The following is a 13,085-nucleotide window of genomic DNA, read 5'->3' as shown; positions in this document are numbered from 1 at the left end:
TGAATATTATTGTCTCTTATTTTATAAAAATGGTTCAAATTGATCTTTTTGACTTATGGGACGTTAAAAGTATAATGGTGTAATGTCCACTTTATTTAGTCATAAATAACCTATCTAGTCTAGTTATATGGTAACTAATCAAATTGATGTGGCAATTGAATATCATTTTCTGAATCCAAACACACTGTTCTTCTTGAAAGATTCTATTTGAATGTCTCTTGTCTTTAACGAGTCTTATCAACCAAACCAAAAGACTATGACTCTTGATAATCTCCAACTTGGAGCCACAACATAGTGTTTCTCCTCCCTTTTTTTCTGACTTAAGAGTGTTTCGCAACAAGAAGATTTCAGATTGTAGTGTTTTGGAGTTTCCTTTTCTTATGTTTGAGATCTTGCAAATTTTAGAGATTTCATATTAGGGTTTTGAATCAAGGTTGATTTTTATGTTATTGGGTTTTTTCTTTGTTTGCGAATTGAGTTTCTTTTCTTGGGTTGATTTCGCGTTTTAGGTTTTGGTGTTCATTATCTTACAATTTGGGATTTCTCTTTACCTTGCTCCCTGTTTTCAATTGCTTTGTGATTTCAGTGTTTAATGTGTTGGGTGGTGGTGGAATGGTAACTCCCCTTTGTTTTTTGTATTTTTTATGCGTGAATGGACAGAGGAGAAAGGGAAAGAGATTGGAGATTTTGGATTATGACCGTGTGAGTTTTGAGAGTGTTATTGTGTATGCGTTAAACTTGAAAAATGATGGTGGTAGAATGGTATGTTGATTGTGGGTTCAAGATGAAGAAAGGGGTAATGGGTTGTTGTTTTTCCATTTGTACAGGTGAGATGTGATAATATTTGTGTTAAAAGAATGAAGGTTTATGGTGATGACGAAGATGAAGAAAAGGTAGATGATAGACATGGTGAAGGAAAAGAAAACTTCTTCAATTTTTATTTTTACTTTTATTACAAAACATGGACACGTCATTCACTTCTGACCAGATGGACAATTACGCCCTTAGATTTTTAATGTTGTAAAGAGAAAAAATCAACTTAGACCGATTTTACAAAATATGAGACAATAATAAAATAAGGTATTAAAAAAATATACATGCATTATTACGGAGTAGCTTTAGGAAGTGAGATAAAATATGAAAAAAATTATAAATTCATTTTTTAATTTTAAAAATTAACGTGAAATATTTCACGTTTTTACACTAAAGATATATTTTACCTATAAAGTTGAAACGAGTTCTATTTTTTGGTAATGTATATTAAAAATTATTTATCTTTCCATAACATTAGATTTTGAAGTCGTGTTTGGATATTCATTTGTAATTTTTTAAGCAGAAAATTCAGGTTTCCAAACGTAACATGTAGAAAGAAGAGAAGGAGTGGATTGTTGTCCTATTAATCTCAGACTAAGTTCTACGCATACACTTAATCAGTCTTATACACATTTTAGAGGGAAAAAATTATTTCCTAAACAGTGAGCACTACTACTTTTTTTTTTCTTGAATCATAGAAAAATGGATTCTTAAGTTAATATTAACTAACACTACTAATTTTTTTCTTGAATCGTATAACCTATTTCACAACTTACATAAACTATAATGTATACAGATCTATTTAACAAATAGTTCTGTTAAACAAAATAATTATACTTAACATTAACATGAACTTTTAAATATGCTTCTTCTCTCTTTGAATGAAACTTAGGGAACTGGGTCCTATTTGAAATTTGAAACTTCATAAAACAATTGTTATAAGACCATGTTAAAATAAATAAAAAACAACTCTATAAGAAGTTGTAAAATATTTAAATGTTAAAATTTAGTAAATGATTTTGTGATTGAGTTAACTTAATTAAGTTTTAATTTATTTCTAAATTTGAGTTTTTTTAATGATTTAATTAAGGTTTAAATATTTCATAAATTTAAGTATTTTTATTGATTTAATTAAGTTTTAAACTCTCATAAACTTATATATTATCAAATACAATTTTTATAATTTTCAATGAGCTTGTGTCGTTTAGTTTTTTTTCCTTGATTCAATTAAATGATTGTTATTTTGTCTCGTATGTTTTTTTTTAAATGTTAAAATTTTTTATTTTTCTAGTTAATATAAAATAATATAAAAAATATTTTTTGTTTTATATTATTACAAAATTATTTTATATTAACTACAAAACTCACATTTCTTGACACAAGAAAAAAAAACGAGATGACAAATAAGATAATAATCATGTTTCTTCTCATTTAACAAAAGAAATAAGTTGTGGAGTCTCAATTAAAAAATATAAATATTTTGAGTATTCAATAGACAAAAACAATTTAATAGAAAGTAAATTGAAAATATCTAGATTTATCACTAACTCAGCTTACTTAAACTTAATTAAGCCAATTTTAATCAATTCTCTATCATTTTGTTTTGTTTACTAAGTATCAAAATTTATATATTTTTCATATGAGGATTTGTCATTTAATTTTTCATTAACTACGAGATGTAGTGTTATCTTGTCCTATCATTTTATTTATGTAGAAAAATGTTGGTCAACATAATTATAAGTAATGACATGAAACTCGTCAATAAATATGATGATTTCGTTACATAACATACTTATAATAAAAACAATAAAAATCACTCATTATTTTACATTATCTACAATATCATTATCTACATATCTTCATATTTTTTTAACATATGAATATAAGAAATTAGATGAAAAAACAACATAATAATATCTACTCAATTAAAAAATATAAAATTTAAGTATCTTATAAATTAAAAAAAATCTAATAAGCCCTCAATTAAAAATCTTCAAATTTAATATATTTAAAAAATCAGCAAAAATACCTTTGAGTGTAAAAAAATTGGAATCTAAGAAAATCTCATTTGGATAGAGTAATGGATTCTTAAAATTAATTGTGGTAAAACTAATTTGGTAAAAAGTAGGCGTTTCTTTTTAACTTGCCCATCATGAAAATGCTGATTGTAAAATGAATTTCTTCAAAGTTTCAAAAGCATACGCATTTTTACACGCCAGAATATACTATTTTCAGATAATTTTTTTTTTGAAAATTAACTTTCTCAAAATCTAATCCAAGAGGTTAATTTAAAGACACTATGCGTGTTTGTGGAGACCCGCATACAACGCAAGCCATATTTTTCTGTCAAATTTAAAGAGAAAACGAAGAAACCATTATTTGTAGCATCCATAGAAAAAAGAAAAATCAAACATGCACTAAAATTAGGAAGTTGCTTAGCCGAAAACTCATCTGGGTTGATTGACAGATAGGCTTTCAGGAATAGGGGCTTCAATATTTGAATCAAGTTCATTATTTGGTGGCACTATAAACGCATCTCAAAGCAGGAGAACTAGACACTGTTGTGTCTAGAGCCGAGCAGCACAAGTGCCATAACACTATGGAACGGAAATCACAATGTTTATGAAGTTGTATTCAAATTTGACACAATTGATTAGAGGTCACTGAAATTGGGTGGAGTTTCTAAAGAAGTTAGTGCCTCAAGCTTTCAACTATATAAGCTGCATACAAGTCCCTGCAAAAGGAAACACCCATTTTAAAAAATAGAATTAAGCATTCAAGATTAGTGTCAGATATCCCAAATAGATTCAAAATTTGAGTCCAGCAAGGAAAGTATCTCACATGGAGTATTTGATGGCATCAACGGCAGCTTCAGATGGTAGAAAGTCCTCAACGTCAACCTTTTTGTTTTCATTTTTCTTGTCTAGTGTGATAAGTTAAGGATACTCGCAGAAAACTAGGGGATGTGGCATCGTTAGAAGAAAATCACTTAACAGTTATCCAAAAACCTATGGAAGATTTAGTGTGTTTAGTTATAATCCATTAGACACTCCTTGCAAGAGTGACAAGATAGAAAATCTGCAAGTAACAAGTTTTTATATTAGCTTAATCTTCTTTAGGCTCTATTATAAGAGAAAAACTAATTGTCAATAACCACGTATTGAGATGCATGTGGTTACGGGTTTAATGTACAAGTGCAAATAACAGGATACACTCCTCAAAGAATCTTCTGATTTCAGCTAATCGATGTGGAGGAAGCTCCTTGATGTCCGTGTAATGACGGAACTCAGGGTCATCAGCACAAACTGCTATGATCTTGTCATCCCTCTCACCCTGCAGTAGAAATAATAATGACACCAAATTTCTCCAATGTTCTACTAATTGGTGACAAAACTATTCAAATTGTGTGATGTCCAGAGGCAAGAAAATTATAAAGTAAACAAAAATTGCAGTTCTCTACACTCTCGTTGACATTAATTTAACAATGTTCCTTGCAACCTACAATTTTATTTCGTTGCTCCCAAGGAACGAACCTCCTTCTCAATCTGACACTCCCAGCTCAAAATGGACTACGGATCGAAAGGTTAACGGTAACAAATTTCACCTGTCACACCAACTACGTGGTTTTGTTTATCATTTCAATAGACTTTGATGTTCAACACACTAGTACTTGCAGGGAAGCAAATAATTAACAATATAGCATTTTTTTTCCCAGAATAGACCCTCTCACCCTCACTTCTATTTTATTGTCCAATGCAAATCTTAGTGAAAAACAGAAAGCAAGGACGAGACAACTTTTACCTGGTCAATCATGGGCATTAGTCCTATAGCGCGAGCACGAAGGAAGGTACCAGGAAGCACGGGCTCCTTCTCAGAACAAAAGTCCAAATTTTAATACAGTTGATATTTTGGCCAGAAACGGACATTCTGCTAAGTATCAGGAACAAATAAAATTGAAGCATACCTGCATCAGAACCAGCACGTCCATGGGATCACTGTCTTCACAAATGGTTCTTGGGATAAAACCATAGTTGTGCGGGTAGACAACAGATGAGTAAAGAACTCGATCAACCTAATTTGTTCAGCTCTTTCGTTAGTGTATTATTTATGCTTCAGTACAGACAGGCAACAATGATAGATGATAATGCTACCCCATTAGAAGAAAGTCTTTCATCTTTTTCAAACACATCAAAGCATATGGAATGGAAGAAGGGGAATGAAAGTAAGAAAATCGAAACCACACCTTTATAAGTCCACTTTTCTTGTCCAACTCATACTTGACCTTACTGCCTTTGCCAATTTCAACCACCTGCCATGGAAATTGATTTATTTCTCTAAGAAAAACCGTTGGGAAACAAGAGTTCAATGAAACAATCTATGCAGGAAAAATGTAAGATTCTAAGTTCCAATCTGTTGTTGAGATCGCCTTATTTAATCACAGCCTCATCTCAAGTATAAAAGGAGGGTTTCGTTATCATCGTATCCTTGTTAAAGCTAAAGCACTTTTTTTCTAGCTGCATTCAACAAATCTGTAATATTTGAATGATTGCCAGAAAGAAATTAATACAAGCCCCGAAACTCAGATGAACACGATGTTGCGAGATGCGTCCTGAAAAGGATTATTTTTTTCTAAGATTTGCGAAAAGTTACAAAACAGTAACAGCTTACACAGTTGAAAACAGACGGAGCTCCTGGCCCTGCATGCAGAAAAACAAGTTTCAGTCCAAATAGTTTTTTTTTTTGAAGAGGAACTCTTGAATCACAATAATTTGCTCTTTAACTAGGAGAAAACAAATACAACAGATTTCTTTTTTTCCAAAAAAAAAAAAACAAAATTCATTATAATTAAAAGCGACCCCCCAAAAAATCGTACAAAAGTTGGTGTACCAATCTCTAAGTCGTGCCAGGGGTGAGCAGCAACAGTTCTCCGTGACAGAGAAGAAAGTATTCTTTCATTAAGCTTTGGGTGAGGTAAATCCGAATTCCATGCACTTGAATCTTCATGGTGAGCCATATCGACTTAACTACATCATCATCAAACCCATCACACACACAGGCACAAAGAAGACACTATCAGTCCGAATCATTTCAATCAAAACAACAATCAGAAGAATCCACCTCATTTCTTAACCAGATTGATTCCAAAAGACCTAGGAATCTGTGTGTACGAGGTATATAGTCATGAAAAACCGATTCAATAGACGTAGCTAACTAACAGAGCATCAGGTTAAAATAGACCCCGGGACCTCAAAAAATAGCATTATTTGAAAAATGGTGATTACTTTTTTTCAGGTCTACATATGTTGCATTAGATCATGAAGCAAAAGCAGGAGCATAACAAAAAAGGAAGGCGAAACAAAGCATAAGGAGCGAATCATAAAAAGGAAAGAAGAGAAATTGCAGCAGAGTGAACCTTTTGCCTTATTGGGGTCCAAAGGGTTAAGGAACTTGTGAGACAGACAGAGATAGAGACAGATATAGAGAGAGACTGGGAGGAGGTGGGTGAAGGTACGAAACAAGCAAAGAATATAACAGGTGATGTATGTATCTATCAGACGGTTCAGCAGCCAATCGTGGAGTGAATCTGTGTCGTAGGATTAAAGTGCGCTTTCATCAGACGGCTACGGATTATAACAGAATATTTCGATTTCAGACATCGTCATAACATGGTCTTGTCTGTGCTCACTGCTGGCTGCTGCAAAACTATCATAAGGATCTTTTTCCTTTCCTCTGTGCTGCCTGCTCAAAAAAATACTTTTAAATCAAATTATTGACAATTAAGTCACGCGTGTAAATATATTATAAGTCATTTAATTTATAAATTAATTAAATACAATTTTCAGTTTATCAAACTAAAAATTTAAATCAGACGAAAAGGTTAAGAAGTGATCAAATATAAATTCAGGCAATAGTGATATAAAGATTCATTGAAAAATGCAAACAGTGATCTAAAAATACGTGTACGAGAGTCAGCAAAACCTCCCTCTACCAAATTAAAGAAAACGCGTATGTTGTCTACCCATACCCAGTTATAGACTAAATCTAATCTGTTTATTTTTTTAACCTATACAAAGCAATTCAATCTTATTTTAAATACTGTTTTGTTACGTATAATCATGTACATATTTTTTTTCTTGCAAACAATTTGACTGACAATCATAAATATATTTATTTTCAGTAATAATAATAATATATTTATTAAGTATAAAACTGATTTTAGTACGAAGTTATTACTATAAAATCATAACTTTAAAAGTGTAATTAAATCATGAGTTACCATTTGTAAAAAATATTAGTTAATCCATTAATATTTTTCAAACTTATAAATATTTTATGTCTTTTAACTAAAAGGCATTTGTAACTTTTAATTTGACTATTTAAATTGAGAAAGGAATCTTGATATTCGTCTAAGAAGTAGAATACAGGTAATTCAATTCAATTCAATTGTGACAAGTTCCAAAAAAAGTAGCCACATTGAGATGCTTTAATGAAAGAACAAGTCTAACAAATATGCATTAGGATTATATTGCCAAACCTTCAATTATAGTGTTTCACAATGTGAGTGCTATTATGAGGTATGCTAAAACTTTTTAGCTGAAGTTTAATTGTTAGTTTTTTATGATAATTTTTATTAGAAAATCCTACACAAATGTTCGAGGGCGAATTAACAAAGTTAACATATTATGAAAACTATAATAAAATTTTTTAATACTTCCATATTAATTTTCAAATTATATACAAAATTAACATTACAGTTTATCCGGTATATATAGTTAATTTTGACTGTTTCAAATTTCAAAATAACATACTCAGGTTAATTATCTTATTTCAAATGTTTTTCATTTTATAATTAGAATTTTATTATTATTTTATTTTTAAATGACATCTCAAGAGAAAAAAATGTATTTGAATTATTTTTAATGTTAAATGATGTAAAACTATATAATATATTGAAATACAAATTGTTAAATTTGGTAGAGTAATAAGTTAATTTAGGAAAAAATAAATATAACATTCTCCAACTTTAATAACTATTAATCCGGTCCTAATAACTGTAATTGAGTTATTTTTATTGGTGTGTAATTAAATTAAGGTAGAAGTATCTTATAATAATTAAGAAGAGATTATGAAATATTGTGTGCATGCATTTTACTGATGAGTTTTATTCAAACATCTTACCAACAGAAGTAGCTGATGGATTAAAGTTATGTATATTACTCTGCATAAAGTGGTACACTTTTGCTAAAAATGTTGACAATTAGTTCCACATTTCTGAATATAAGAGAAGAAACAGACTCTTATTTAAGTAATTTCCTTTCTGATCTCTACTAAAATATTTTTCTTTTGACAGGGTTCAAAAGGAATCACGTTCTTCAACTAAGACGTTATCAGTGCTGTTCGTATGATATTGACATTCTTAATTTTCTGAGTGAGAATTCATCCTGTAATGACATCCAAGTTAACCTACACATATTGCCGATTGCCAGAGTTTTTTCTGTAGGTGCTCATGAACTTGGCCACAAATTCTGCAGAGAAGAGCAAATTAGTAAACAATATTATACCCAGAACAGCAAGTCTCAGCAGGTCATTCAGTTGTATGAATCATTGTATTACATATGCAATACAATGATAATGTTACTTTTGCAAGGCAATCTATAGAGTTAGCTTAAATGCAATTAGAAGGGTGATTTTGCCTTACCTTCTAACTTTAGTAAAGCTGTTATTCCTGGTGGGAGTCTTCTGTCCTGTTCATTATAGACTTTGGTTACTAATTTCCCAAAAAAACAAACATGAAAGGATGACAGAGATTGTCTAGAATTAAATTGAAAAGGGTAAGTAGCACAGAGGTATGTTAAAAATGTGTCAATTCTGTTTTACAATTTACTATCACCTTCAGATAAACTATGGAAGGAGAAACTCACATAATAGGCATGCCAGTAGTATAGCTCCCTCTTTAAGCTGGCATCAATTCTTTTTAAGAGATGTTCTACGAGTTTCTGCATGTTTGAACAGAATGTACTTTATGCACTACTATTTTGATGAGTTGAATAAATTATTTATGGACTCTTATTGGTTACCAGGAGAATCAATTTCGGCTGGACAAAATCCAAGAGAAGCATTTGAAATTTCCCTCGAACTGAGAGTAACCTGATAAAACCATAACAAAATATACATTAAAAACTTAAACCATAATCAGATTGACAATTTCAAGCTGTTACTTAGAATAGAAGTAAAACATGTGAGTCTTATTCCGAACCCGGATAATAAGAAGCTATTAGCTTCTGATTCTGTATTTTAGAACATAAGATAGAGAAATTTCTTGCCGTGAATATGATGGATCAGCTAGGATCTCTGTGGCAACTTCTATTACGATCTCCTCCCATACAACTGAAATTGGTTGTTCTTCTGAAAATGGATAGCTGTCCATCATAGTACCCTATTTAGTCTATGGAGACAATTTTCTAGGAATGTTAAAGTAAATGTTTCCAGCCGGAAGCTCTTACTTGTGTGCTTTGCATGCTTCCAGAGCCATGATTGCTTTTCTGAGGTTCTGCTTAGATTTTGTAGCAATCTTCGCAGCAAAGTTCATGGACAGATCAAATTTCTCATTCTTTGCTATCTGCATAAGAACCTCAACAACCTGTATAGTTGAAGGTTCATGAGTGTTAATTAGTTATGCTTTTGTTGACATTAAGTTAGTTCCCTCTCAGAAGTTATACGATCATTAATATTAATAGAAGGAAAGTTTGATCTTTTCCAAAATTTGAATTGAGACAACAAAATAAATGATCTAGGAAATAAGTACACATAGAAGTGAAAACAAAAAAGAAACTATGATTTGATATGTTGTAGATCGATGTTAACTTTTACATATTTCAAAATTTATTCTTACTTCGTGAGTTTGAGGAGCATCAACTTGTACCGTTTTGAACCGATTTTTCACAGCATCAATGATGTCTGCATCATCTTCACAGCAGAGTACTAATTTGCATATATCAGAATAGCGGTCTACTATCCATTTGATAATGTGCTGAATGTTATCTACAGCTTTGTGGACATCATAAAGAACTATTACTGAAATTCAGAGAAACCAGCCACATTAACTAGACTCACATAAAGGGTAAATCTGTTTAGGAAGCTAGATAAACAAGTAATTAAGCTACTAACCTTTAAAATCTGACTTCAAATTAATATTGCTTACTTCAGGGGCAATAGCATATATATTGCTTATTTCTTTGATTAGTCCCATTAAAGCATATTTAGCATTTGGTTCTGAATTTACATCTAGCTCCATGTGATGAGGACTGGATGTTATGGGTACAGAGACTTTCTTAAGCCTTTGGTCCTGTCAATTTGGTGAAAATGCTGTGACTTAAGGGATAGGAGATGCTACTTTTTGATATAATACTCATGAACGGTTTTTTTGTTTTCACATATCAAAAGCTAAGTTAGGAAAGCGAGAAATCTCTACCTGAATAGGGAAGTGTCTTAAATCATGAGACAGCTGCAAAAAGGGTCTAATAAAGTCAGGTTAGAAACACAAAACACGTCTGAAAGGAAAATTATGGGAAGAAACATACATTATAACATGCATCACCATATATTTCTCTAAGAAGAGCCATTGCTAGCTCTCTTTTCCCGGAACCAGAGGGTCCTTTGAGCAAAATATGAGGGCAAGAGCCATGAGACACCTGAAAAGTAAGATAGCTTGAATCATAGTTATAAAATTTACAAGTTCAGTATAAGAAGAGGACTAAACTATGCAATTCTTCAGGTGTTTTTGTTATTATTCTTCAATCAGAACTAAAATTTCACACCAATAAAGTAATATGCGTATTGAAAATCTGTACTGCAATTCTAATTGAAGAACATCAACAGAAAAAAAAAACACTTTTTTAATTCTATGTCTAAGCTTTGTTCACATGGAAACTGAGATGTTTTGACTAGACATAAGAAGTTGAGTACATTAGAAAATTTGAGGCACTAAAACAATTAAGGACAGAGTGAAAGGCATATGAGAACATATGGAAACATACCAATTCCTTCAGAAGTTGAGCTTCTTGTCTGTTGCAAATGAAGCCATTAAGTGAAGCAGGTTGGTGCTTATCTGCCAAGAATTGTGGGAGGCTTTCCACTACCACTGCTCTCTCAATGTAAGAAGATTCGTCAATGGGTCGACGTTCAGGAGATTTTGTAGTGGTTCTACAGTTACCTGTTCTCATGCAAGCAAACCATGTATCTTTCTGGTTCTTTTTTCTGTTAGCTGTGAATTTCCTCATGCTTGCGGTCGTCTTTCCACTACCCTCGCTTGTTACACTACTTGTCTTACCAGTGACACTTCCCTTTCTACTCGTGGCAGCAGAACTCAAACCCGTGGTTGATTGAGACAAAATATTCATATTCATGTTAAGATCACCGTTATTTCCTTTGCTTTCAGATGGTGTTCTCGCGGAGTTCACCGTTGGCATTGGACTGAAATACTCACTCTGTTGGATGCGTTTCGGCAACGAAGAATTCCTCCCTTCAAAGGCATTGCATTCACGAGAAAAGAAAAGGTCACCGGGTTGAATGGAATCAGTGCTTTCAAGCACTGATGAATAATCACTTCTGGGATCATTAGATAGCTTCACCTGGGCTATCATTTCGTTGATTTTTCCAACCGAAGGCGCTTTGAAAGGAGAAGCTTCTCTTTGCTTTAGAACAGTGTCATTGATTATCCCTCCATGGTTGCTCTCTTGAATCCTCAACCTGGGAGCAGTCACTGATCTCTTGTAGTGTGGCTTCTCAGTTCTTTGCTCCCTGAAAGGGGACAAAGTTCTTCCAAGGTCAGGTCTCGGCAAGGGACTGATATTTCTTCGTGTATCCAAACCTGTTACGGGCGATGATGAAGCAGCAACATCTTCTGCTACGTGGAGCTTATAGGGTGATTTGCTATTGTGTCTTCTACGTGGAGCTGAAGTTGTTGAAGCTGATGAGATTTCATGTTCAACCCTGGAAGGGTGCCTCCTGTGTGGTGCCATGGGGCTCTTGTTCCGTTGTAGAATGAAGTTTCTTCTTTCTCGTTCGTGGCGTGGAATCTCTTGCCACTCGGTCTCAGTGTCCGATGGCTCATAGCCACTACGTCCCTTCTTAGTTGAGTTTGGAGTCTGAGGAAATCGGTTATAATAAGGCGGTGACTGAGCCATACGTGAAGAATGTTTTTTACCCGACCTTGATTGCGCTCAAACAACAACTTATGAAACTGGTGTTGTAGTTCTCTTAGAAACTGAAAGATTGGAGTGGAATCTCGTAAGAAGTAATGATATAGTGACAGATAAAAAGACGAGTTTGATACTTTTGAGACAATGCTACAAAAGGGTATCTTCCAACGCAAGGAAAAAGAAGAAGAATAGGGAATAGAAGCACGATGGTTTCGAAATGAGACGCATTGGTGACGATAATGACAACATGCTTGTACGTGGGTAGATGAAAAAAATGTGTCGTTTAGGCCATCGACGTTCATAGGATGTTGTCGTTTTGTCGTCTGGCTTTGGGATGTTACGCATTACATTTTACATAGGAATTTGGAGCATCTTGTGAGGTGCCAGCATTTGGTGACGACATTACCCAATTTTACTTGGTTATCAACGTTGTTCTACCCTGGTCAAGATGAACTTAGTTAAATTCACCGATCTTTATATCAAGTTAATTATGCTTTTATTTAACTTGATTAATTTGTTTATATATTAACTGTTCTCACAAAAGTTCTCGGGACTGGAGGGATCTTTGAGAGCTTTACGTCTCCACATTGCTTGTTCGATTCACTTAGTTCCGAACAAGAAATTAAGTGCTGTTCTTCAACTTTCATTAATGCGGAAGCACATTATATTTATACTATTTTTTTAATGGATTTTCTCATACATGGACCTAGGGCAGACCCAAGCAGGTGTTGGCCCCAAAGTTAAGTGAATTATTGTGATATAATTTACGTTTAGCGCTATGATCTTTTATTTAATCTTGGTTATCAGTGGTGGGTCATCCAAGTGTGATATTTAGGAAGCTGTTCCCAATTTTGTCATGACCCTGTAGTAATTACTGTACAATCTTTTCAACCTTTCTGGGGCAGACTACTGCTTTTGTTTAGGTTGTTCACGACCCAATTAAATTAAGCCCATATTTGCTTGTTCTTTATTGGTGTTGCTCCCTACACTACCACTCATTTCTCTCTCTACCTTTTCATTTTTCTTTTATCTTTCCCTTCACCTCTCTATTCCTATTTTATCCTTGAGTAA

General features: G+C 32.9%; 2 protein-coding genes across 4 annotated transcripts; both read right to left on the bottom strand.

The window, feature by feature from the left end:
* Positions 1-3,206: 3,206 nt before the first annotated feature.
* On the bottom strand, positions 3,207-6,387 carry LOC124833852 (soluble inorganic pyrophosphatase 1-like). Of its 3 annotated transcripts, none has more exons than XM_047308412.2 (9): positions 6,227-6,387; positions 5,701-5,837; positions 5,482-5,510; positions 5,057-5,122; positions 4,778-4,885; positions 4,615-4,680; positions 4,026-4,146; positions 3,655-3,736; positions 3,207-3,547 (listed from the first exon to the last, which is right to left on the bottom strand). In XM_047308412.2, exons 2-9 carry the CDS (start codon positions 5,825-5,827, stop codon positions 3,505-3,507), a joined length of 642 nt encoding a protein of 213 aa, XP_047164368.1. In that variant the 5' UTR covers positions 5,828-5,837; positions 6,227-6,387; the 3' UTR covers positions 3,207-3,504. The 3 variants fall into 3 exon arrangements, with proteins under 3 accessions (XP_047164368.1, XP_047164370.1, XP_087956789.1); XM_047308414.2 differs by lacking the exon at positions 6,227-6,387 and adding an exon at positions 6,096-6,226; XM_088100663.1 differs by lacking the exon at positions 6,227-6,387 and adding an exon at positions 5,932-6,075.
* A 1,890-nt stretch (positions 6,388-8,277) lies between these two features.
* LOC124833842 (uncharacterized) lies at positions 8,278-11,999 on the bottom strand. The gene is made up of 11 exons (XM_088100211.1): positions 10,851-11,999; positions 10,395-10,505; positions 10,286-10,318; positions 9,982-10,159; positions 9,707-9,888; positions 9,318-9,454; positions 9,138-9,233; positions 8,892-8,961; positions 8,736-8,810; positions 8,513-8,558; positions 8,278-8,339 (listed from the first exon to the last, which is right to left on the bottom strand). The coding sequence occupies exons 1-11, from the start codon at positions 11,997-11,999 to the stop codon at positions 8,278-8,280; spliced, it is 2,139 nt and encodes a 712-aa protein (XP_087956337.1).
* Positions 12,000-13,085: the final 1,086 nt, after the last annotated feature.

This window comes from Vigna umbellata, chromosome 10 (genome assembly GCF_029865625.1).
Source record: "Vigna umbellata cultivar VRB3 chromosome 10, Vumbellata_1.0, whole genome shotgun sequence".
Classification (NCBI taxonomy): domain Eukaryota; kingdom Viridiplantae; phylum Streptophyta; class Magnoliopsida; order Fabales; family Fabaceae; genus Vigna; species Vigna umbellata.
The sequence above is the reverse complement of the archived record's forward strand: the minus strand, read 5'-3'. Positions and strand labels throughout refer to the sequence as shown.

Bases quoted from the DNA above. Each gene is read 5' to 3' on its own strand.
- LOC124833852 (XM_047308412.2), bottom strand. From the start codon at position 5,827: ATGGCTCACCATGAAGATTCAAGTGCATGGAATTCGGATTTACCTCAC. The intron at 4,886-5,056 runs GTGTGGTTTCGA...TGAACAAATTAG, and splicing joins AGAAAAGTGGACTTATAAAG to GTTGATCGAGTTCTTTACTC. The intron at 4,681-4,777 runs GTATGCTTCAAT...TGTTCTGAGAAG, and splicing joins ACGTGCTGGTTCTGATGCAG to GAGCCCGTGCTTCCTGGTAC.
- LOC124833842 (XM_088100211.1), bottom strand. From the start codon at position 11,999: ATGGCTCAGTCACCGCCTTATTATAACCGATTTCCTCAGACTCCAAAC. The intron at 10,506-10,850 runs GTATGTTTCCAT...CTTACTTTTCAG, and splicing joins CTCAACTTCTGAAGGAATTG to GTGTCTCATGGCTCTTGCCC. The intron at 8,340-8,512 runs GTAAGGCAAAAT...TCTTCTCTGCAG, and splicing joins AGCTTTACTAAAGTTAGAAG to AATTTGTGGCCAAGTTCATG.